At 38.7% G+C, this 21,802-nt stretch overlaps 1 protein-coding gene across 1 annotated transcript in view; it reads left to right on the forward strand.

The window, feature by feature from the left end:
- Positions 1–21,802, forward strand: part of TRPM2 (transient receptor potential cation channel subfamily M member 2) — a 42,678-nt gene that overhangs the window by 13,404 nt on the left and 7,472 nt on the right. Inside the window, exons 11-27 of the mRNA XM_070946438.1 lie at positions 390–734; positions 2,081–2,218; positions 2,607–2,736; positions 3,906–4,051; positions 5,623–5,735; positions 7,124–7,337; positions 9,863–9,981; positions 10,615–10,747; positions 10,872–11,043; positions 11,787–11,970; positions 13,235–13,416; positions 16,291–16,423; positions 16,759–16,846; positions 17,347–17,434; positions 19,617–19,768; positions 20,897–20,973; positions 21,185–21,286. Of these exons, the coding sequence (XP_070802539.1) occupies positions 390–734; positions 2,081–2,218; positions 2,607–2,736; positions 3,906–4,051; positions 5,623–5,735; positions 7,124–7,337; positions 9,863–9,981; positions 10,615–10,747; positions 10,872–11,043; positions 11,787–11,970; positions 13,235–13,416; positions 16,291–16,423; positions 16,759–16,846; positions 17,347–17,434; positions 19,617–19,768; positions 20,897–20,973; positions 21,185–21,286 (2,516 nt within the window). The remainder of the gene's footprint in view (positions 1–389; positions 735–2,080; positions 2,219–2,606; positions 2,737–3,905; positions 4,052–5,622; positions 5,736–7,123; positions 7,338–9,862; positions 9,982–10,614; positions 10,748–10,871; positions 11,044–11,786; positions 11,971–13,234; positions 13,417–16,290; positions 16,424–16,758; positions 16,847–17,346; positions 17,435–19,616; positions 19,769–20,896; positions 20,974–21,184; positions 21,287–21,802) is intronic.

Genomic DNA, 21,802 nt, shown 5'->3' on the forward strand with positions numbered 1-21,802 from the left:
TCTTGGCCGTTATGTTTCTACATCAAACAAAAGATTTTTAAGAGAGTATTTTTGCTGTAGACAAAAATACTATGCTTTGTCAGCACCAGTACAGCTTGGATATGAATGCATGTTGATGAGATGAGAAGTAAATGTGGGCTAAATGGTAATGAGAATACCTGAATATTGGGTATCCAATTCCTTCCTCTTATCTTTTTTGCTTTTTTGCTTTTTCTGCTGCAGGGAATGACTTATAGCTGCCATTATCAGATGCTGACCTGAGTCATGCATGCATCCTCCCTACACTTGCACTTCTCTTTTTATTCCTTTTCCTTTTCTCCCTTTCATGGGGACAACAATTTTACTTGTGTTGATATTGTCTCATTCTGGTTGTTTTCCTGGCTTAACAGCCTTTTGATCTACATCCAATGATGGCAGCTGCCCTCATAGCAAACAAGCCAGAGTTTGTGAAGCTGTTTTTCGAGCAAGGTATACAATTGAAGGAATTTGTTACCTGGGATACTTTACTCTACCTCTATGAAAACATGGCAACCTCCAGCGTCTTCTACGGGAAGCTGCAGAAGGTGTTGCTGGAAGAGAAGGAGCGTGCCGCCATCTCCAAAATGCCAAGGATCCAGCTGCATCATGTATCCCAGGTGCTGAGAGAACTGCTGGGAGATTTCACACAACAGCTGTATCCAAAGCTGAAGAACACCGAGAAACCTCATCTCCCCATTCCTGTGCCTCAGAACAAGGTACCCTGCATTTTTATGCTAGCAAACCCATAAAATGACTCTTGGATTTCAACACAGAACAGTAGAGCAGTTCATTCTTCTATCACTCTGCTTCCATTTTCTTAATAAATTTTATTAAAAGATTTAGAGAGAACATAAAAACGAACACAAACCAATAGAAAGTGAAAGAAGCAAAGGAAAGAAAGATAGGCTAAAGAGTGCAGAAATAGTCAACGAAAAGAAATAGAAAAGTGTAAAAATAATGGGAAATCCCTAACCGAAAGTGAGGAATTTGATTTCTGTGAAACATCCTTGGAAGACTTAGGTATGGTGAGAATAGATTCACATTTTTCCTCGCATTTTGTAGCACACAGAAAATAGTGATTTTTTTTTTTTTTTTTTAAATGTGAGAGATCAGTTTGAGGACTATTCTTGGAGACAAATAATTTATTTCTCTATCTGCTGAGAAATATCTGATGGATGAAAGATACAAACATGGACAGTAACCTTTCGCCAACAGATTGTTTGGAATATCATGGTTATTCTGTTTGGGAACTATGGAAATTCAAATCCAACAGAAGATAACAGAAAGGGTCGTGGAATATCATAGGAAATAATGTCTTTAAGTAGTGTGATTAGGGAATATTAGAGTGTAGTTAATGTTGTTTTGGCATGAGGGGGCAGAGCAAAAAGCTTTTGAGATGAGGACATTTCTATTGTGCTAAGTCAGGGGTGTCAAACTCAAGGCCCGTGGGCTGGATCCAGCCCATGTTGTGGTTGGATCCAGCCCGTGGGGCCATTCTGGAAAATGTAAGGGGCTGGCATGTGTCGCTTTGGCCTGATATCCTCATGTCGCTTCAGCCCGGTCTCCCCATGTCACTTTGGCCCGGTCTCCCCATGTCGCTTTGGCCCGGTCTCCCCATGTCGCTTTGGCCCGGTCTACCTGCATCACTTTGGCCCAGTCTAATACGAAGAGGAAAGATTGTGCCAGCATGGCTTCGGCCCAGCCTACCAAGTGCAAAGAGGAAACATGCCAGCAGTTTGCGGAGTGGTGTCAAGCTGGCCACGCCCACCCAGTTGGCCACGCCGGCCCAGCCTCCCGAGGTTAACCACAGCCCTGATGCAGCCCTCAATGAAATTGAGTTTGACACCCCTGTGCTAAATTAACCATGCTGTTTTGGGATGCATTTTGTTTTTTCCTGGGCTGCTGCCTCAGTCCTGCCCTTTTATTATTATGGGCACTTTTTTTCATGTAGGTCTTTTGCTCTGACAATCCTGACATGGATTGTCTTTTTGAGGATGCTATTTTCTTCGTGTAGGTGCAAGGAGATGTTATTTCCTTAAAGATGGTATTTCATTTCCCATAGGTGCAAGGGGTACAACTTCAAGCATTCTATAGGCGTTCTGCTGCTCAGACACCATTCAGCATAGATCCTGTACGGGATTTACTTATATGGGCAATTGTTCAAAACCGCAAGGAGTTGGCTGATATAATTTGGACTCAGGTAAATTTTTCTACTTTCAAACCATCTCTACACAGAGCTGAATCCAACTCCTTTGTCTTTGTAATAAAGTTGAAAATGCAGATTAGGTGTGATAAATGTAGCTTTGTAAATGTTTCCATTGAAAGTTCTTTTTCAATATCTGTGATTAACAGAGATCATCAGTACATAAATGTAACTTGCAATTAGAAGAGTTTTAGTTTAGACACAGATTTACCATTTCAGGGGAAATGGGCCATAGCCAGGATATAGAGCATTGAGAAGGAGGATAGCAAGAATACCTGCAATCTGGGAATGTGCATTCTCTCTTCCCAAACAGACTCTCAAAATTAATACAATCTACTTGGAGCCAGAAGTATTGTTTTTGTGCTAACTTGTCCTATTGCTTCAGAGCCGAGATTGTATTGCAGCAGCATTGGCCTGCAGCAATATGCTGAAGGAAATATCTAAGGAGGAAAACGACACTGACAGTTGTGAGGAAATGCTAACCCTGGCAGAGAAGTATGAGCACCGAGCTGTAGGTGAGTCTAGGTTGGTTTTGTTGAGTTATTGTTATCACATCGTTCAACCAGGCTTTATTCAATTCTTTACAATTTTACTGGGGACAGCTATTCATACACAACTCTTTCAGCTTCAAACAAAGAAACTGTAATAAGTGCTACTCCAGTTCCATTCATGTGAACAGCAGCTGCTTTGATTCCAGATAGGACAATTGCCATAGAATATTTCAGTACTAAACTAATATCATAGCATTTTCCTATTTTGCTTGCTGAAACTTCAAGCCATAAACAATACCCAAACAAGGAACGATAAACTAAGCTAAACAATCAAACAGTAAATAACAACCTAATCAAGGATGAAATCAGAGGTGGTATTCAGCAGGTTCTGATCAGTTCTGGAGAACCAGTAGCGGAAATTTTGAGTAGTTCGGAGAACTGGTAAATACCACCTTTGACTGGCCCCACTCCTATCTATTCCCTGCCTCCCGAGTCCCAGCTGATTGGGAGGAAATGGGGATTTTGCAGTAACCTTCCCCTGGAGTGGGGAGGGAATGGAGATTTTACAGTATCCTTCCCCTGCCACGCCCACCAAGCCACACCCACAGAACCCATAGTAAAATTTTTTGAATCCCACCACTGGATGAAACCACAAAGACCACTCCCAACACTGACAGGGCAAGCATCCAGAATATAAACTGAGAGCAAACCCCATTCCTTACTCCTTACTGATGACATTACCTAGTTGAACAATGAAAGGCCTGCCAAAAAAACAGCCAAACTGAGAGAGCACCAAGGACTACAGTAATATTGTCTGGGTTATCAATCAGACTAATAAGGCCTATCTTGAAGTTAATTTTTTTTTAATATACTACTGGCTTTAATAATGATGTTTGTGATGAAGAAAAATAAATGTTACTGACATGAATTATGGATGTCCTTTAATTTATAGAATAAAGATCATGAAATTATCTTTCATGATGAGATTGCCAACAAAATATAACTGTTACCTTTCTACTTCTCTTAGCCTTATCTATAAAAATCAGTTATGTGGGCCCAGGGAACTTTGTTATCTTTCAATATAAGTTACTTTATAGGCTTTTGAAGCTAAAATGCCTCTGCATTCCATATAAAAAATTGGGGCAAGAATGTGATAGAAGTTATAACTATTTCTCCCTTGCTTGTTTTTCTAGGTGTCTTCACAGAATGTTGTCGGAAGGATGAAGAAAGAGCCCAGAATCTCCTGATCCGGGTCTCTGATGCCTGGGGAAAGACCACATGCCTTCAGTTAGCTCTGGAAGGCAAAAATATGAAGTTTGTTTCTCATGGGGGTGTTCAGGTGTGACTTACTTTCTTATGATCCCTTCAGGCAACAAAGAATACAATACTTTTGTTTTGATTCCAAATTAAGGGAAACAAACCATTGTACAGTATTTCATGTGGATCAAGATCCTATCTCAACTGTTATATTAAATACTGGGTACCACACATTGAGAAGAATTCAGATGAACTGAAGTAGCTTTTTGAAAAAAAAGCAAGGATCATCAGAGGACTACAAGCTACATAATATGAAAAAAGGTGGAAAAAAGTGGGAATATTTATTCTTAAGGAAGACTATGGGAGGATATGATTGTATTCTTTTGAAAATAGGCTACCCAGAAGGTCAAAACTTTTTCTCTAGAGTGCAGAATAATGGATTTTAAAAGGATAAAATGAATAAAAAGTCAGATTCCTACTGAATCATTTTTTAAAACATGGATATAAGCAGCTCTTTCCAGCCTTATTTATTGCCGGTTGCACAATATGTAGCCTCTGCATATAAAACCTTTACTAAGGAATGATTGCATTGCTGAGCAAACATCACCCACTATATCCATATCAATTTGATCACCTTTCTCGGTTACTCCTGTAGTGTTTCTCAACCTGGACAATGAATGTGAACTTTTAACTTCCAAAATTCACAGCAAGCTTTCTGGGGAATTCTGGAAGTTGAAGTCCACCTATTTTCCAGATTGAGAAACACTGTGCTGGAGGATCCACCTCTCCTAGATGGCAGTGTCTATGTATTTATACAGACACACTCAGACACACCCTACTGTGGCTAAACCCCCAAGGATATCTTAAATAGAATATCTTAAATGAATATCTTAAATAGAATTCTGATGCTTTCTTTCCACAACTGCATAAGTGCCTATGCTATTTGCTTCTGTAGCTTCATGGCACAAGATGTTCCATGGTTTGCACTACAGTACAGAAACTCTGGACCAGTGAAATGGCATCGGAAAACAAATAATGATACAGAATTGTTGAGCAGGCAATTGAAGTTGAAGTGGGGATAGGGGAATATTATATAAAGGCATCACTGTTTCATAAGCAGTATTTCTAAACCAGATGATAGCATGACTAATTTCACACTAAACAGACCTAGGTTACATTTTTGACACAATCAACCACATTTCTAAGTAGTAGCACTTTAAAAAAGACATCCAAGAAAAAAATTATGGGGGAAAAAAAAACCTCTTAAAATTTTGGGAAAAATTGAAATGCAACTTTTACAAGAGAAACAAAACAATGCTATTTTGGAAGCATATGTTTCTAGTCAGAAACATGGAGTCAAGCTGTCATTTAGTAGCCCATCATGCCTGGATTATATTTTTCCTAGTTCTGTTGCGATTTGGCAAGATTCCTTGCTTATAAGTCAGCTCAGCATTTTGTATCATGCTTGGTTACACACATGGTGACCTCATCTTTTCCTGCTAGAACACAGCCAATGTGTATAGGATAATTAGCTATCCATTACTTAGCCTCATCCTTTTGTCCTAAGTTCCTTGGTGAGTTCATTCTCATTCTTCTCTGCAAACCGATTCCCATATCCAGGATATCTAACTCTCATGTCACTTCTCTTTTCAGGCCTTCCTAACCAGAGTTTGGTGGGGAAAGCTGAGTGTCGATAATGGGATATGTCAGGTCATCCTATGCATGCTGTTCTTCCCTCTTCTCTATACGGGCCTCATAACTTTCAGGTATTTGCAGAACTTGACTGTACTATTTTATGGCAGTACTGGGAGATTTATAGGACTTTGTAACTTCATCTCACCTCCCCAAAAATACCACTAGGGCAAAATTCAGATGTGGGCAACCGACTAATTACCCTACTCTTCTCTAAAATGATGATTAACTTATATGTTATCTAATATTTACATTTATCATCCTTATACCAGATCAGGGGTAATTTTCTCAAGGGCCATAATAGGAACTGGATCTGTTGTGGAGAACTAGCGAATAGTTCCTGGCTGTGCTTTGACCATTCGCCCGCTAGGTCACATGTTGACCGAGATAACGCCCCCCTCATGCAATGACCACCTCCGCTGCCTCATCAAGCTGCTTCAAGCAAGAGATGAGTACTACATGGATGCAAAGAAGCACTTTCTCTCCATGCCCTCCCACGGCCACCAGCTGACTGAAGGACCACACAGTGGCTGCACAGAGCTGGACTGGACTTAGCTGCTTCTCCCATCCACTTATTTACATTTGATTTCTAATATCCATTCGATCTCATGCAAGCTGGGTAGGGACAGCCAAAGGGCCAGATGCTGCCCGGGGGCTGTAAAATGCCAGATCTCTGCCAGTAGTGGGATTCAAATCCCGTCGCTACTGATTTGCTCATGGGTGTGTGCCCTTGTGTGCAATGCTTCTGTGCATACGCAGAGACGGCTGGCCGGATGGACGGAGCCTCCCATCACTGCCGCTACCGGTTCGCCCAATCCGGAGCAAACCAGTAGCAACCCACCACTGTTCTGTACTAAATGCAAGTAAAACACATCTTAGCTATTAGATGTTATTTTCCCTTTTATAGCCATATTAGTATTATGTGTGAAGCAGCTTCAGTTATGTTTTTCTACAGTGTGTGTCTTTCATAAGAGAAGTCAGCTTCTTTATTTTATAAATTGTTGAAATCTATACAATATATAGAACAAATGGATGAGTATTTTCTGTTTTCTAGTAAAATGATCCAGCAATATACAGATTTATGTCCAACTTGAAACTAATAAAACACAGAATCAAATTCGGTTCATTAGTCAACAAAAGCATGCACCTGTATTTTTGCTATGTCTAGAGATAGTTCTCATGTTAACAGATGCCTTTTATGTATGCATAACCTATGGGGTATTCTTGCTATTCTAAAGTTGGCACAATTTTTTAAGCTGGATATAAGCATTGTCAGCAATTATCCAAGGTGAATCTTGACAGGGAGGGGCTTTGTCAAGATCATTGACAAAGAGTAAGACTGCCCATGTGGTATTTCAGTCATAACCATACAGTAAACATAGTGATATGTGGAAGAGGTATGCAAAATTGACTTCTTTCTGTAAGTACAGTCAGGCCAATCTGCGATTCTTTCCATTCACAGAAAAAAGAGGATCCAGCCAACTACTGATTTAAACCGCTTCCGAGCTTTCTTCACTGCCCCTGTGGTCATCTTCCACCTCAACATCCTTTCCTACTTCAGTTTTCTCTGCCTATATGCTTTTGTGTTGATGACAGATTTCCAGTCAACTCCATCCTGGCCAGAATATGTCATCTATTTCTGGCTTTTCTCCTTAGTGTGTGAAGAGGCCCGGCAGGTATTGTTGCACAAATCAATACAACATTGCTCTTTAGCTTCAGACTGTTATTTGTCATTGACCACTAGGAGACATTGCATTACCATTTCCATCCTTATTGGGAACTGTCAGATGCAGGTAGCCAGATGTTACACAATGGAGTTCCCAGTAGAGACTATGAACTCCATAGAATAAGATACGGCTAACCATGTCTGACAATTCCCAGTGAAGTTGAAACCAGTAATGTGGTGCTTGCTAGTGGTCAATATAATTGAAAATATCTCAGAGGACATGCACCACGTAAAAATAGAGAACTCATGTGAAATACCCATACATGGAAGCATGACATAATATAGTATATGTATCTATCTACTCTGAGATCTTAAGGAAAGGCGGCCTGTATATGTCATTTTGAGATGGTATTGATTTTATTTTCACTTCATTTCATTTATTAAATTTGTATACCGCCCTACTCCCGAAGGACTCAGGGCGGTGAACAGGCACAGAATAAAACACATAAATACAAAAGTTAAAAAACATAATTAAAACCAAATTAAATAATTTCGCCCAAGACAATTAAAATTCCCAATAATTTAAAAACAAATTAAAATTTCAGTTTAAAAAATTTAAAAGAAAGGGGAGAAAATTAGGCCAGGCCGGCCTGCTGGAATAGGAGGGTCTTAAGAGCACGGCGGAAAGTGCACAGATCCGGGATCCTCCGTATCTCCGGGGGGTGCTCGTTCCAGACAGTAGGTGTCCCCACAGAGAATGCCCTCCCCCTGGGGGCCGCCAGTCGACATTGTTTGGCTGACGGCACCTGGAGGAGCCCCTCTCTATGAGAGTGTACCAGCCGGTGGGAGGCTGTTTGTGGTAGTAGGCGGTCCCATAAATAACCAGGTCCTAAGCCATGGAGCGCTCTAAAGGTGATAACCAAAACCTTGAAGCGCACCCGGAAGACTACCGGGAGCCAGTGCAGCTCGCGCAGGAGAGGTATCACACGGGAGCGCCATATTGTTCCCATAACCACCTGCGTGGCCACACTCTGCGCCAGTTGGAGCCTCTGGGTGCTCCTCAAGGGGAGCCCCATGTAGAGAGCATTACAATAGTCCAGGCGGGAGGTGACGAGGGCATGAGTGACTGTGTGTAGGGAGTCCCGATCCAGAAAGGGACGCAACTGGCGAATCAGGCGAACCTTATGAAAGATCCTCCCGGTCACGGCCGTCAGGTGCTCTTCTAAAGACAGCCGTGAATCCAGGAGGACACCCAAGTTGCGAGCCCTCTCCGTGGGGACCAGCGATTCACCCCCAATAATCAGCAATGGCGTCAACTGACTATATCGGGACGTCGGAAACCACAGCCACTCGGTCTTGGATGGGTTGAGCCTGAGCCTGTTCCTCCCCATCCAAATCCGCACGGCCTCCAGACACCAGGACATCACTTCAAGGGCATCGTTGGGGTGGTCCAGGGTGGAAATGTACAGCTGGGTGTCATCAGCGTACTGGTGGTACTTCACCCTGAAACCATGGATGATCTCGCCCAGCGGCTTTACATAAATGTTGAACAAAAGGGGCGAGAGGACCGACCCTTGTGGCACCCCACATATGAGGGGCCTCGGGGTCAACCTCTGCCCCCCTGCCAACACAGACTGCAACCGGCTGGAGAGAAAGGAGGAGAACCACCGTAGTACAGTGTCCCCCACCCCTAACTCTTCCAACCGGTGCAGCATGATACCATGGTCAATGGTATCAAAAGCCGCTGAGAGTCTAACAGGACCAGGACAGAGGAGCACCCCCTGTCCCAAGCTCTCCAGAGATCATCTACCAACACGACCAATGCTGTTTCCGTGCTGTACCCGGGCCTGAAGCCCGACTGGAACGAATCCAGATACATTGTTTCATCCAGGTGCTGGGGAAGCTGTTGCGCAACCACACTCTCGACAACCTTCGCCACAAAACGAAGGTTGGAGACCGGACGATAATTAACTAACATTGCCGGGTCCAGGGAAGGCTTCTTGAGGAGAGGCCTCACCACCGCCTCTTTCAAGGCGGCGGGGAAGTCACCCTCACCCAGCGAAGCATTTATAATCCCCTGGAGCCAGCCTCGCGTTATTGTTCTATATTGTAGGAAAGTTTTCTCTGTTTAATAGAAAAAAACCTACCTAACTATTTAAGGACATTACATTCAATATCCTAATTCAAAATCGGATTAACCCATGGGCTAGTTTCAGTGTAATAAAAAGTGTGATTTAACAACTTCAGAAATCTTTTTTAGACGAGTGCATGAGATGGGAGAAGAGGGAGCACTCTTTTCAATATGCTGTAGATTATTAGCAGGATCACAATGTCTGAACCAACCCATGGTAAATCCTTATTTTTTCTTCCTCCCTCCCTCCCTCTTTCTTTCTTTCTTTCTTTCTTTCTTTCTTTCTTTCTTTCTTTCTTTCTTTCTTTCTTTCTTTCTTTCTCTCTCTCTCTCTCTCTCTCTCTCTCTCTCTCTCTCTCTCTCTCTCTCTCTCTCTTTCTTTCTTTCTTTCTTTCTTTCTTTAGCTTTTTTGTGATCCTGATGGGTTTGGCTTGGTCAAAATGGCTTCTTTATATTTCAGTGATTTCTGGAATAAACTGGATGCGTGTGCCATTCTGATCTTTATAGTTGGATTGGTCTGTAGGTAAGTCCCTGTGTATGGTTATCCTATTTTTCAAAGAAAAAATTGGTGGAAGGTGGGAGGATTGTTTCATTATGCTAATTACTATTTTAATAAATCTACTTGATATAAAGTATAGAAGAAAAAGTAATCAAAATGCAAATAATTTTCACCCAGTTTCTTTTGCTGCACATGCCCTAAGATCAGACTTAAGTTTATATCACATTCTCTCAACATATGCCTTAGAATTCCAATCCTTTCCTTTTAACTCTACATATGAGGACGTTTCATTTATATGCAATTCCCCTTTGTTAGCTCTTTGATCAGTTGGACAGAGAATTGTCCTGAATATATAGCCTTTCTGGTTAGTCTTTTCCTATAAGAGATTTACTTTCCTGTTAATCCACAATTTCTTTGAGTCTTTTTCATATTTTGGTTAATATGCTAAGCATGCCATGAAATATTGCTATAGAGGGAATATATGCATAATCCTCTTTGTGTGAATGATTGTTTACCTTAAGAAAAATATTACTTCATTCTGTAACCTTTGGCAACAGAGACGTCCTTATAATTAAGGAATCTTTGGGAACATTGCTCCAATGTTACATTGGTACTACAATTAATATATGTATTTTTGTTTCTATCCTTTGCGCTAAGATGGTTCCCAGCAACCTTGTACCCTGGAAGAATTGTACTATCCCTAGCTTTCATTATTTTCTGCCTGCGTCTATTGCACATATTCACAATCAGTAAAACTCTTGGTCCGAAGATTATTATAGTGAAGAGAATGGTAAGTTGTAGTTTCTATTAATAAACACCATGGAAGCTTAAAAGTAATTTTTCATAATTCACTTTTTCTGATGAAGAGGCCTGAACCAAAGACGTTCTTTCTGCTTTGTTTGGTGGGTTTACAGATGAAGGATATCTTCTTTTTCCTCTTCCTCTTGGCTGTTTGGATTGTATCCTTTGGAGTAGCCAAACAAGCTATCCTAATCCACAACGAGAAGCGGGTAGACTGGATCTTCCGAGGTGTTTTTTACCATTCGTACTTGACATTATTTGGACAGATCCCCTCCTATGTTGATGGTATGGAGTACAGAATTATTTTATACTCTGGACGACGAAGGTTCAGTTTGTTTGACTGTGATAATGACAAACTTTTCATCACTAAACATCTTATCCAATCAATGACCTTCTCTGAGAAGTGTTTGTACAAATTTCATAGTGTGCAAAAATCAATAAAACTATGAATAAATGGCTGACAGGATAGATAATTGTGAATGATGATGCCATACCAGATAAAGCTGCAGCATAAAAAGAAACACTGCCATTTAGCTCGGCTTTATATGAGAGAAGTTTAACCAAATGAAACTCTCTTTTTTAATCCAGTTCTGGTCTGCTTAAATAACATATGAAGTATGTGCCTCATGATACACTCTTCCTTAATCCCAAAACAATTACATTGCTGTGTTCCAGGGCTCATATTTTAGTCTCTGGCTATAAATAGCAAGCCAAATAACCACAAGGTCCTCAGATAAGTTGTGAGCCATCCCTGGCAGCATTTCAGTGACAGCACATCTTAATAGCTGTTCATAGTGTGTGCACATCTGAATCATCTCTCCTATTTAGCACTACCTTTTAAAAATCAGATCATAGAGGGTTGAGTCATTCATCCCAGGCCTTTCCATTAAAAAAGATTTTTAAAGCCTTTATAATGATAGATTCCTATTGTTTGTATGGCAATATAGTATGGTACATTGTGCATAGATGACCTTCCTCTTATTGCTGTGACACCCAGTGCTTGTTGGCTTTACTATGTTTTCTAACAGGAGTGAATTTCAATTTTGATCAGTGCAGCCCAAATGGGACTGATCCATACAAGCCCAAATGTCCAGAGAGCAGTGAAGCCAACAAGAAGCCCATTTTTCCAGAGTGGCTGACAGTAATTTTGCTTTGTTTGTACCTACTCTTCACCAACATTCTCCTTCTCAATCTCCTCATTGCTATGTTCAAGTAAGTTCCACACTCTGGATTCCATATTGCCTGCTCATCATAAAGCGCCCTGAGGCTCACAAGAAAAGAAAATAACCATATTTGACCCTCACATTGGTTATAACAACTATAAGCCAGTATAGAACAGAAACAGACTGTTAGTATAGAACAGTATAGAACAGACTTTTAGAATAGAATTCAAGTGAGATTGGACACACAAGGAATTTGTCTTGGTGCATACGGTCTAGGTGTACATAAAATAAAAGATACATTCGTCAAGAATCATAAGGTACAACACTTAATGATAGTCATAGGGAAACAGTCAATATAAATCTTAACAATACCAGCAACAAGGTTACAGTCATACAGTCATAAGTGGGAGGAGATTGGTGATAGGAACAATGAGATTAATAGTAATGCAGACTTAGTAACTAGATTGACAGTGTTGAGGGAATTATTTGTTTAGCAAAGTGATGGCATTTGGGAAAAACCTGTTCTTGTGTCTAATTGTTCTGGTGTGCAGTGCTCTATAGTGTCATTCTGAGGGTAGGGGTTGAAACAGTTTATGTCCAGGATGCGAGGGAACTGTAAATATTTTCACAGCCCTCTATACAGGTCCTCAGTGGAAGGCAGGTTGGTAGTAATTTTTTTTTCTGCAGTTCTAATTACAGCTATACAATTTAGTTATACAATTTAGCTATACAATTTGGGATGAACACCCTTTGAATGGTGTGGGAGTAGGAATGGATTTCCAGAGGGGAGAAAATTGCAGAGTACAGTAAACAGGAGCATTACTCTGGTGACCCTGAGGACACAGCTAAATCTCCAAGTGCTTCAACGACCTTCTAAAAGGATACAAATGACCAGCTGTCTGCAAGGAGTATAAATCCTTCCATTCCCCACTATCCTGTCAGAGCAGCAGAAGCTTCTTGGATGAGAAGTAAAACGTCTTCAAAAGAAAAAACAAGAAAGTCCAGTTGCCTCCTGGAAAAAGCACCTTTGGGACAACCATGACCTGGATGACTGAGAATCTCTACAGACTTATAGAACAGAAAGCAAACCAAAAATATACTTGGTTCAGAGGCAGATAAAGAGAGGTAGCTTTAATAAAAGTAGTAATAAGTGGTTCTATAATATCCATTCTTCCACTACCATAAATAGAGATGTTGTTTCTGTTCTGATCCTTAGTTAGTGGGATACACGGGAGAGTATCATTATGCTCTGTGTTTTCATGAGTTATGTAGAAGATCAAACTCAGTAATACATGTGCTTTTCTTCTCCCCAGTTACACATTCCAGCAGGTGCAGGAGCACACTGACCAGATCTGGAAATTTCAGCGTCATGACCTGATTGAAGAGTATAACGGCAGGCCACCAGCTCCACCACCTTTTATCCTCCTAAACCACCTGCAGATACTTGTCAAGCGTGTGTTTCTTCAGAAGCCAACCACCCGGCACAAGCAGCTCAGTAAGGCCCTGATATTTTGAGCCAGGCTGTAACATTGTTCAGATTCTACCTGTCAACACTTTATGACAACTTGTAATTCATTAACTATGGAAACAAAGGAAAAAGGAGAATGGAAAGAGGTGATTTTTAGAATATGGAGCATTAAAAAAAAATCCATCAGAGCTTTTTGGATCAATTAGAGGTCTTCGAAGCACACCAGCATTCTGACTTAACTCATTGGTACCTCTGCTTATAAAACTTTATCGGCTTTTCTTTGTCACTGTACTTTTCTTTGTTGTAGTAGTTGTTCTCAGCAGAAATGGAGGTTATCAGCCATTCATACAACAGAATCAAAGTTCTCCAATTTACTAAGTATGAACATTAACATTAATATTTAATATTCAACCAAATTTTCACTTTTTATTTTCATAATAAACTTTTACCTTTTTTTATAACTTTTGGTTAAAAGGAATGTTTTTATATTTTAATTTGTTATTGTTTTGGCAAAAACCTCAGATTTTGGTTTCAGCTACCATTTCTCCAAATCCTGCCACTTATAAATTTGTTTGGTAAGTACAAGTTAAACAGGTATGGAGACAATATGGACTTCCAGTTTACCCCCTATCTTATTCTGTTCTCTTTTTCTCCAAATTCAGTTTTTATGACAGGTTCTTATCCATTGCAAAGGTGAAGACCTAAATAAACAAACAAACAAATAAGGAACAAAAATGGAAATACCAACTGGCCATAACCCGAGCTGATAAATGTAAATCCTGGGTTAATGTGAAATGTTAAAAAAGTACACAATGGTAATGCCCCCTCACACATTTAGTGAACTGTCAGTTGACTATAAAACAGTGAACAAAGCAGATATAGAGATTTGTTTTCCAAGGATCAAAATAAATGGGCGTGTGTAAACATTAAAGAGGAGCTAAGTCTAGAAAGGCAACGACAAACTCATTCTAGACAAACTCCAGAAAGGCATCATGATGAATAAGGACATCTCAGTTACAACAAAAATAATTAAAGCAGTACTTCTTAGAGTTGAAAAGGAAGGAAGGAAGGAGGAAGGAAGGAATCTTTAGTGTAACTTACTAATAATACTATGAACAAAACAAGGAACTAGTCAGTGTATTCTATGTGACAAAGGTAGCACTGTCTGCAGACTTTAATTTGGGTAAGAATATCAGTGTATCAAATATAGAAATTTTCTAAGAGAAATATTTGGTCAGAAATCTATCAAATGAAAAGGATTATGAACAGAAGAAGCTGATAGCTAATTTCATAGAAAGCATCCTATATTTCTTTTCCTGACTCTGATGGAAGAGGAAGCCCAGAGCGCTCATAACATGAAACAATTCCTTCTTTGAGTTCTAGTTAGATAAGCATTCAGAAAATGGCAAGAATTTTGTTTAAAGGACATTCAATATTCAGAGTATTATTTTACCTGCGTTTTATATTTGGAGAATATGCATTCATTAAGATGTTTGATACAAAAACATTTTTTTCTATTTGGGAAAGATTTTGGGCTGTTTGAAGTTATCTGCTCATGAATAACTAACAGATGTTAAATTACAAGTAAATGTTTAATTTGGAAGAGTATAAAAAGGCACATATGCTGAAGTTAGAAATAGTGTCATTAATTCGTTTTTACTTGTCTGTGGTTATGGAAGACCTCTTAAGTACTTTACAAGTGTTTACACAGAAATGTATTGATAGTGTGAATATTGCTAAAATAACTTATGTAGTCTTTTGATTCTATTCTTGCCTGATTTAATCTGTGGTAGAATTATGGTTTTGCCTAATTAAAAATGCAATGATAAATTTTGCAAGATGTTAAGAAACTAGCATTTAGAATTGTGCAGCATTTTGGATTCAAAGACAAAAAGGTGTTTTGGAGCATGTAGCGCCTCCTTGCAATTCTTTCTTTCTACGATTAGGTGGCTGCTGGTATAAAATTTCAGAAAAATTACCAGTGTCTTTAGGGAATTTGCAGTACATTTGCAACTTCCAGTGTTATCTTTGGTACCTCCCATATTCTGAAGCATCCTTTGAACTTGGAATCTGAAATGTTTCATTATTGTATCAATCTCAGTGAAAGTTTGAGAGTACACTTGAAATCCTGTAAGTGTATCTGGTGAATTAATAGAAAAATACAAGGATATATTTTTTTTTAACATAGAGCAATTGCTCATATAAAGGCCGACAGTGTCTTTCTGATGCTTAGCAGGCTGAAATCCAAATATTTGGGATATGTTATATGAGCAGATTTTGGGGTAGAAAAAAATTATTCTTTGTCAGACTGAGGAAAATAACAACATATAAAATAGATGATTCCTGGAAAAGATTCCTGGAATGTTGCTGGAAGAGCTACAAATTATTACTAAAGACAAGTTACAAGAAAAAGTATTTTTTGTACAGTCTCCAGAAGGCAAATGAAACTCAAACTAGCTTTTTAATGCTCAGTAGGTAATGCCTATCTATTCAAATGCAAGAGCATTTGAAAGGAAGAATATGGAGGCTTGGAAGTGGTGGTACAGATCAGTGAATTCTGAAAGATGAGAAGAAATAAAGTAAAATAATGAAGAGAAAGGAGCAAAGCAATAAAAGTTGATTTTGACAGCTAGAAAAAAACTAACAAAAATTGTTATTCCACCAGCAATTCTTTGTTTCTTAAGTCCATTGTTACCAGTGATTGAGTGGGGTCATTACTGAACAGTGGCCTCCACAGGATCTAATATAATTTAATCTAATGAAATATAATCTAATTTCATCCAAGTGCCATGCTGTCATGATGTGAGTCCTACCCCATTTGTACACGATTGTCCATCTGTGCTGTAACTGTCGATTTTCTGAGATGAGAGCTGTATGTATTATATTTGATTTGGCCTGCAGAAAAGAAATTTGAGAAGAATGAAGAGGCAGCTTTATTGTCCTGGGAGATGTATCTGAAGGAAAATTATTTGCAACTCCAACAATCTCAACAAAAGCACACTCCTGAGCAGAAGATCCAGCACATCACAGATAGGTGAAGACTGTGTTTTCAATTTAAATAGTAATAACATCAGGTCAGCTCATGATTAAAATTGTGAAATATAATTCAGAAGAATGTGAAAGGTTTGAATAACCCTCCTAATGCATACTTTATTTTGGGCCTTCTGACTACTCCAAATCCCACTTGTCCCTAATGTTCCTATTAGGATTCAGAATACAAATTAGTAAGAAAAAATGTGCGTATATTCAGTAGTGGAAGGGCATCTTAACTATTTGAATATGAGGCAGTTGATTTATGTCACAAAATCTCATGTTTGAGGGTATAATCACTCTCCTTGCTTGAAATACTAATCTTTTTTTTTTTTCCAGAGTGGATAAACTAACAGAAATGCTGGATCTTGATCAGGGGAAAATGATGAAGCTATTGGAACAAAGGTTGTTGCACTTGGAAGAACAGGTAAGGCTGACTTCTGAAGCGTCCTCTCAGCTCTTTTAGCTTAGCCTAGGTGGGGAATATTGAAAACTTATGCAAAGAATGGGCCCATCTGGACATAAGGCAGCTCTCTCTGAGAACTGGAAAGCATATAAGGCTGTATCATGTCAGCCATACTATAGTATTTAAACGAGAACACTGTGTGCTTTCAGAAGTAAAGGCATCTTTGCAGATCCCCATATTCTAATGAAACTTCTTTTAGTCATTAAATTTCTGGTATCAGGAAATATGGTAAGTTGTTGATTAAGCTATATAATAAGCTACATTATACAAGCAGGCACATATCTCAATTGGATAATCAATTTTTAACAGTCTGTTGTAAAAAAGATTACCACATGAACCAACACTCTAAACACTTTAGAGTTCTTTCTTGGGGACTAGGTGCACTTCCAATCTTATTTCTCAAAAGTCACTTTTTAATGCATATAGTAATTAACAAGTGTAATGAATTGCTTCTTCTCTAGACATTCCAGTTTGCAAAGGCATTACAATGGATTGTTCAATCATTGTCTAACAGTGGGTTTGGTACAGAGGAAGATATTCCTGTTTTAGGTATGTTTCACTGCAAGCACATACTTCTGAGAACCATTTTCCATTAGATTTGTATTTTGGTATGCACATATGTATCATTTTTCATGTCATAAATGGGATCTTAATCTTTCTTTTCCACTTTATATTTTAAAAAAACAATAATGCACACATATCCTTTATAGTGGAACTGTGGTATATATATATATATTTTACTTGCTAGAACCTGAATATAAAGTGTATCATAAGAAGTAAACGAAGAATTCTCACTATTCCAAGTTATATTTTGTTCTGTTCATTTGGCCTCATTTGAAGATGAATGTAGATTTTCTTAGCACTGATTCACATAATGTAATAATGGCCATATACCTTAGCTATAGTGGCTTCATGGGCAGAATTTTTCTTGAAGATAGCAGATCCCTCATTTGCTATATTACTTCCTGCAATAAATATTCACTGTGCCATGTTGATCCTTACTGCACTGCTGAGTCACCTTTGCCTGAGAAACTGATATAATTAAAGTACTGGATTGCAATGAGGGAAATGTCAGGTTCAAGTCTTCACTCAACTATGAAACTCATTAAGTAACTTCAGGTTGCTTGCTCTCCCTCTGGCTCCCTAGGAAAAATGAGAAGAGATTTCTATATGCACCATATTAAGTTCTTTAAATCTGAAAGAGGAAAAGCAATATGTGCCTTCCACAATGGGCCTTTCTCAAAAGGGAAGACTGTTTAAATGAAAATGTTAGAATTCATATCAATTGCTTACATGGAAATTTTTTATTACTATTGTTGGGCTTAAAAACATGATGTGAATTGTGTAGAAACTTGGAAAAACTGCTTTTTATCCCAAAGAATTTTCAATAGTATAACTAGTATGCTGAAGAAGATAAAACAGTGTTACATTTCTTTAGCCAAAAGGGCTCTTAATACTGAAAATTCTTCTATTTTGTTTCTGGTTTATATACTATCTTATATTTGATTGTTTATTATGTTTATCACTAGATTCAACAAACGGGAGTCTTAGTGGTTTATAATACAGAAATATAAAAACAGAATAAAAACATAACAGTCAATAAAAACACAACAATAAAAAGGTTTTATTTCTGAGCCTAACAGTGAGAATGACAATGTAATCTCAAAAGGGAGGTGTTTCACAACATGGGAGCTGCAAGAGAAAAACATTGCTCGTAACCCCATTAAAATATATCAACAGAAAATCCATATTGGATAAGTTAGGTGGACCACCCATGCTTCACATATTTCTGAGTGGTCTTCAAAGGCAGCCCCATAAGGAGAGCATTTCAGTAAACCAAACTGGTGCTGATAATAACATGAGTTCCTATGGCAAGTCCCTTAAGGCATCAGACTAGAAACAAGGAAACTGTGAGTTCTAGTGCTACTTTAGGCCTGAAAAAATGGTTGGGTGATTTTGGGCAATCATTCTCTGTCAGCCCAGCCTACCTTACAGGGTTGTTGTGAAGAGAATATGATGCGAAAGGAATGTTAGGTACGGTCACTATCTTAATTTACTTATAAACAGTGTGTGTGTGTGTGTGTGTGTGGTATATAAATTAATAAAAAAAATCTCCTCTATCCATGGTCTCTACTTGCCTGTCAAGTGGTTGCTATGAATCACGGAGGCCTCTCAGGTCATGGATCTGCTGTTTCAAGGAGAGCATTGCCCCTTCAAGAATTAGAAAGAATAAAATAATATATTACATAAATATAATCCTATAGTCTGTTTGAGGACCCATGTTGATTGGGATTATGGGAGTTGAACACTTAAAATAATTAGAGGAAATGGGGAAAACTGAGGTACTTCACTTGCCTTTATAATATGTATTTCTTAGCCAAGATTAAATACAGTATGTTAGTGCAATGAAAGATATTTTTCTGTCTTAAAATAGTGTAAGTCAGCATTCCCCAATCTCTCTGGCTCGGCAGACTGGCAGAGGCAAAGGCGGTGGGTGGGAGGAGGGGATGGTTTTGTGCATGCATGTCACTATCACGAAAGCAGCTTCACATGGACGCACACGTGTGTGCTTGCCTACCACTTCCATGGCCCAGGAGTTGGGGACCCCTAGTGTAAGTCATTAATGCTTCACAAGTGCAAATAGAATCTATTCCAAAATTATGGAAATGCAGAAAAATGTTGGAGTGATTGATGATACTTATAATAAATAGAGTACTGTGGGTTTTTTCAGTCCCTAGCAGGACTGCTGAAACAAAGGAGCCACAATCAGAGGAAATCTCAGAATCTTTATTCACCCTGTCTCATGTGAGTTCTAGGAACCTCTTGTATCCCAAGTCTACTGTCATTCGTTTTGCTGTGCCAGAGGAGAAGGTGCCATGGGAGGTAGGAATCTTAAATTTAGAGAGTTAGTTGTGTTATTCTGATTAATGCCAAATGGGCCAAGCATATTAGTAATGTTTATTTAAATTATCCTCTTACCAAACAAATCTGAATTCTGTGCTGCAGATCTCCAATACTATAACAAGAATTCTACATAAATTCACCAGTCTACGATTCTGAGAATTCTGGAAAACTATAAACTAAATATCTATACAATGAAATAAATATAGTGGGATTTAGTGGCATCTGATCAGCCTATTTTAGAGGCTTTAGCTCTGAACTCAGTTTATAGACGGAGACATTGTAAGGAGTGCAAATGCTGATAGAAAAATAATGGATAGTATCTGTTTACAGTGAGGAAATAATGCTTGTTGAAAGAAGTAAAAATGTCTGTGTAAAGAGTCTTCCCACTTTGTTATATGGAATTGAAAGTTGAATATGTTAGGAAAAATATAACATTAATTGAATGAAGTAGGAACGGAATGCTTTAGAAGTGGGTGAGATTAAAAAAAAGAGATTGGGTCAAGAATTAATAGGTCATGAAAAGGGCTTGAATAAAAAAGTGAAGGACAAGTGGAAAAATATTTAGAGGTGATTTGATCCTATAGCAAAAATGATTAAGGATTGAATTGCAACAGACTACAGTGTGAAGAATGGGAAGTTCAGGAGTTAATGAGATCCTATAAAAGGGAAAGATGTGAGTTGAGAAGCTTAAAGAACACAAGCAATATATGAACACTATACGGACATGGTGGAAGCAAGGCTAAAAAAAGATATTGAAATGGGTAACAAATGGTGTTGCCTTATATAGATTTTGCTTCCTTTTGTTTTGTTGCCTTTTCTTGTCTCATGCATATACATATAACTATTGCTCATGCATGAGCAACCATGTTTGTTTATTATAAGGTATGCACATTTTCATCTTACAAGAACACAAAAGCAGAACATTACAACAATAGGGGGGCAGGAGAATATGGTATCGTATGATACCTGATCCACTAGGCCTAAGGAAATTCAGAAAGAATTTCAGTTTTCATTTTGGAATTCTCCAAAATACCTTGTACTTGAAATGAGAGTACATGTTGCTATGCAAAACTCTGAAGTCTAAAGTATCCTTTTTTTTCCTGGCAGACAGAGTTCGATATCTATAATCCGCCCTTCTATAGTTCTGAAACACAAGAGGATATTACACCAAAGTTCCTGAGAGAGTAAGTGCTCTTATAGCTGCTTCCTACTACTAGCTTCCTCTCACTATACCTGGGCATTGTCTAATTTTTTTAGGAAGCTGCTGCTTCTGTTTGCTTCTATCACAAATATTCTACTGATTATTTTTTGTTACATTGAGGTCCTTTGGTTTAAAAGTTGCGTTTTACTGGCCAAAGATACTAAAAAGATTAAAGTTTTGCTCCTATCTTCCAGCAATTTGGAGAACCTTTCAAGAATAAACTTCAACAGCCTGGATGGAGAGATCAACAGGCAGAGTTTCCATGGCACTTATACTGTCAAGGATGGCCTGCCACTGTGAGTCTGATAACACAGAGGGAATCTTGGTTACTGTGTCCACTTTGGGTTGAAAATTAGTTAACATGAGAATATGGAAGTCAAACAGAGTCCAATCATGAATGTGCTGAATGTTTATGCTTGAACTCAAATATCCCATTTCAAGTGCAGCGGTTATAGCAGATAACAAAATAAGCTATATGGAAGTATCTTATTTAGGAAATTTCTCTCCTTTTCAAGTTCACCGTATTTTGATCAAGATATCTTTCAACCTCACAGTAGTTTGATCAAGATATGTTTCAACTTCACAGTAGTTTGATCAAGATATGTTGAGAGTGCACATTCCAGAGTCAAATTATAGGTGTGATATATTTTGTTCAGCATTTAAAAAAAAATCAGGTTACTTGCACCCACATTCTCTTGATAGGAGATCATAACAATAAGGCTAGTGAAAGAATGAGGTGAAAATGTTCAGTGGCCTCAAACCAAAAGGCTCATAGCCAGAGATGCTGAACTTCACCATTGTGAAAAACCTCT

Source organism: Pituophis catenifer, unplaced genomic scaffold (genome assembly GCF_029215685.1).
Source record: "Pituophis catenifer annectens isolate HBS135680 unplaced genomic scaffold, rPitCat1.0.hap2 SCAF_6, whole genome shotgun sequence".
NCBI classification, from domain to species: Eukaryota; Metazoa; Chordata; class Lepidosauria; order Squamata; family Colubridae; genus Pituophis; species Pituophis catenifer.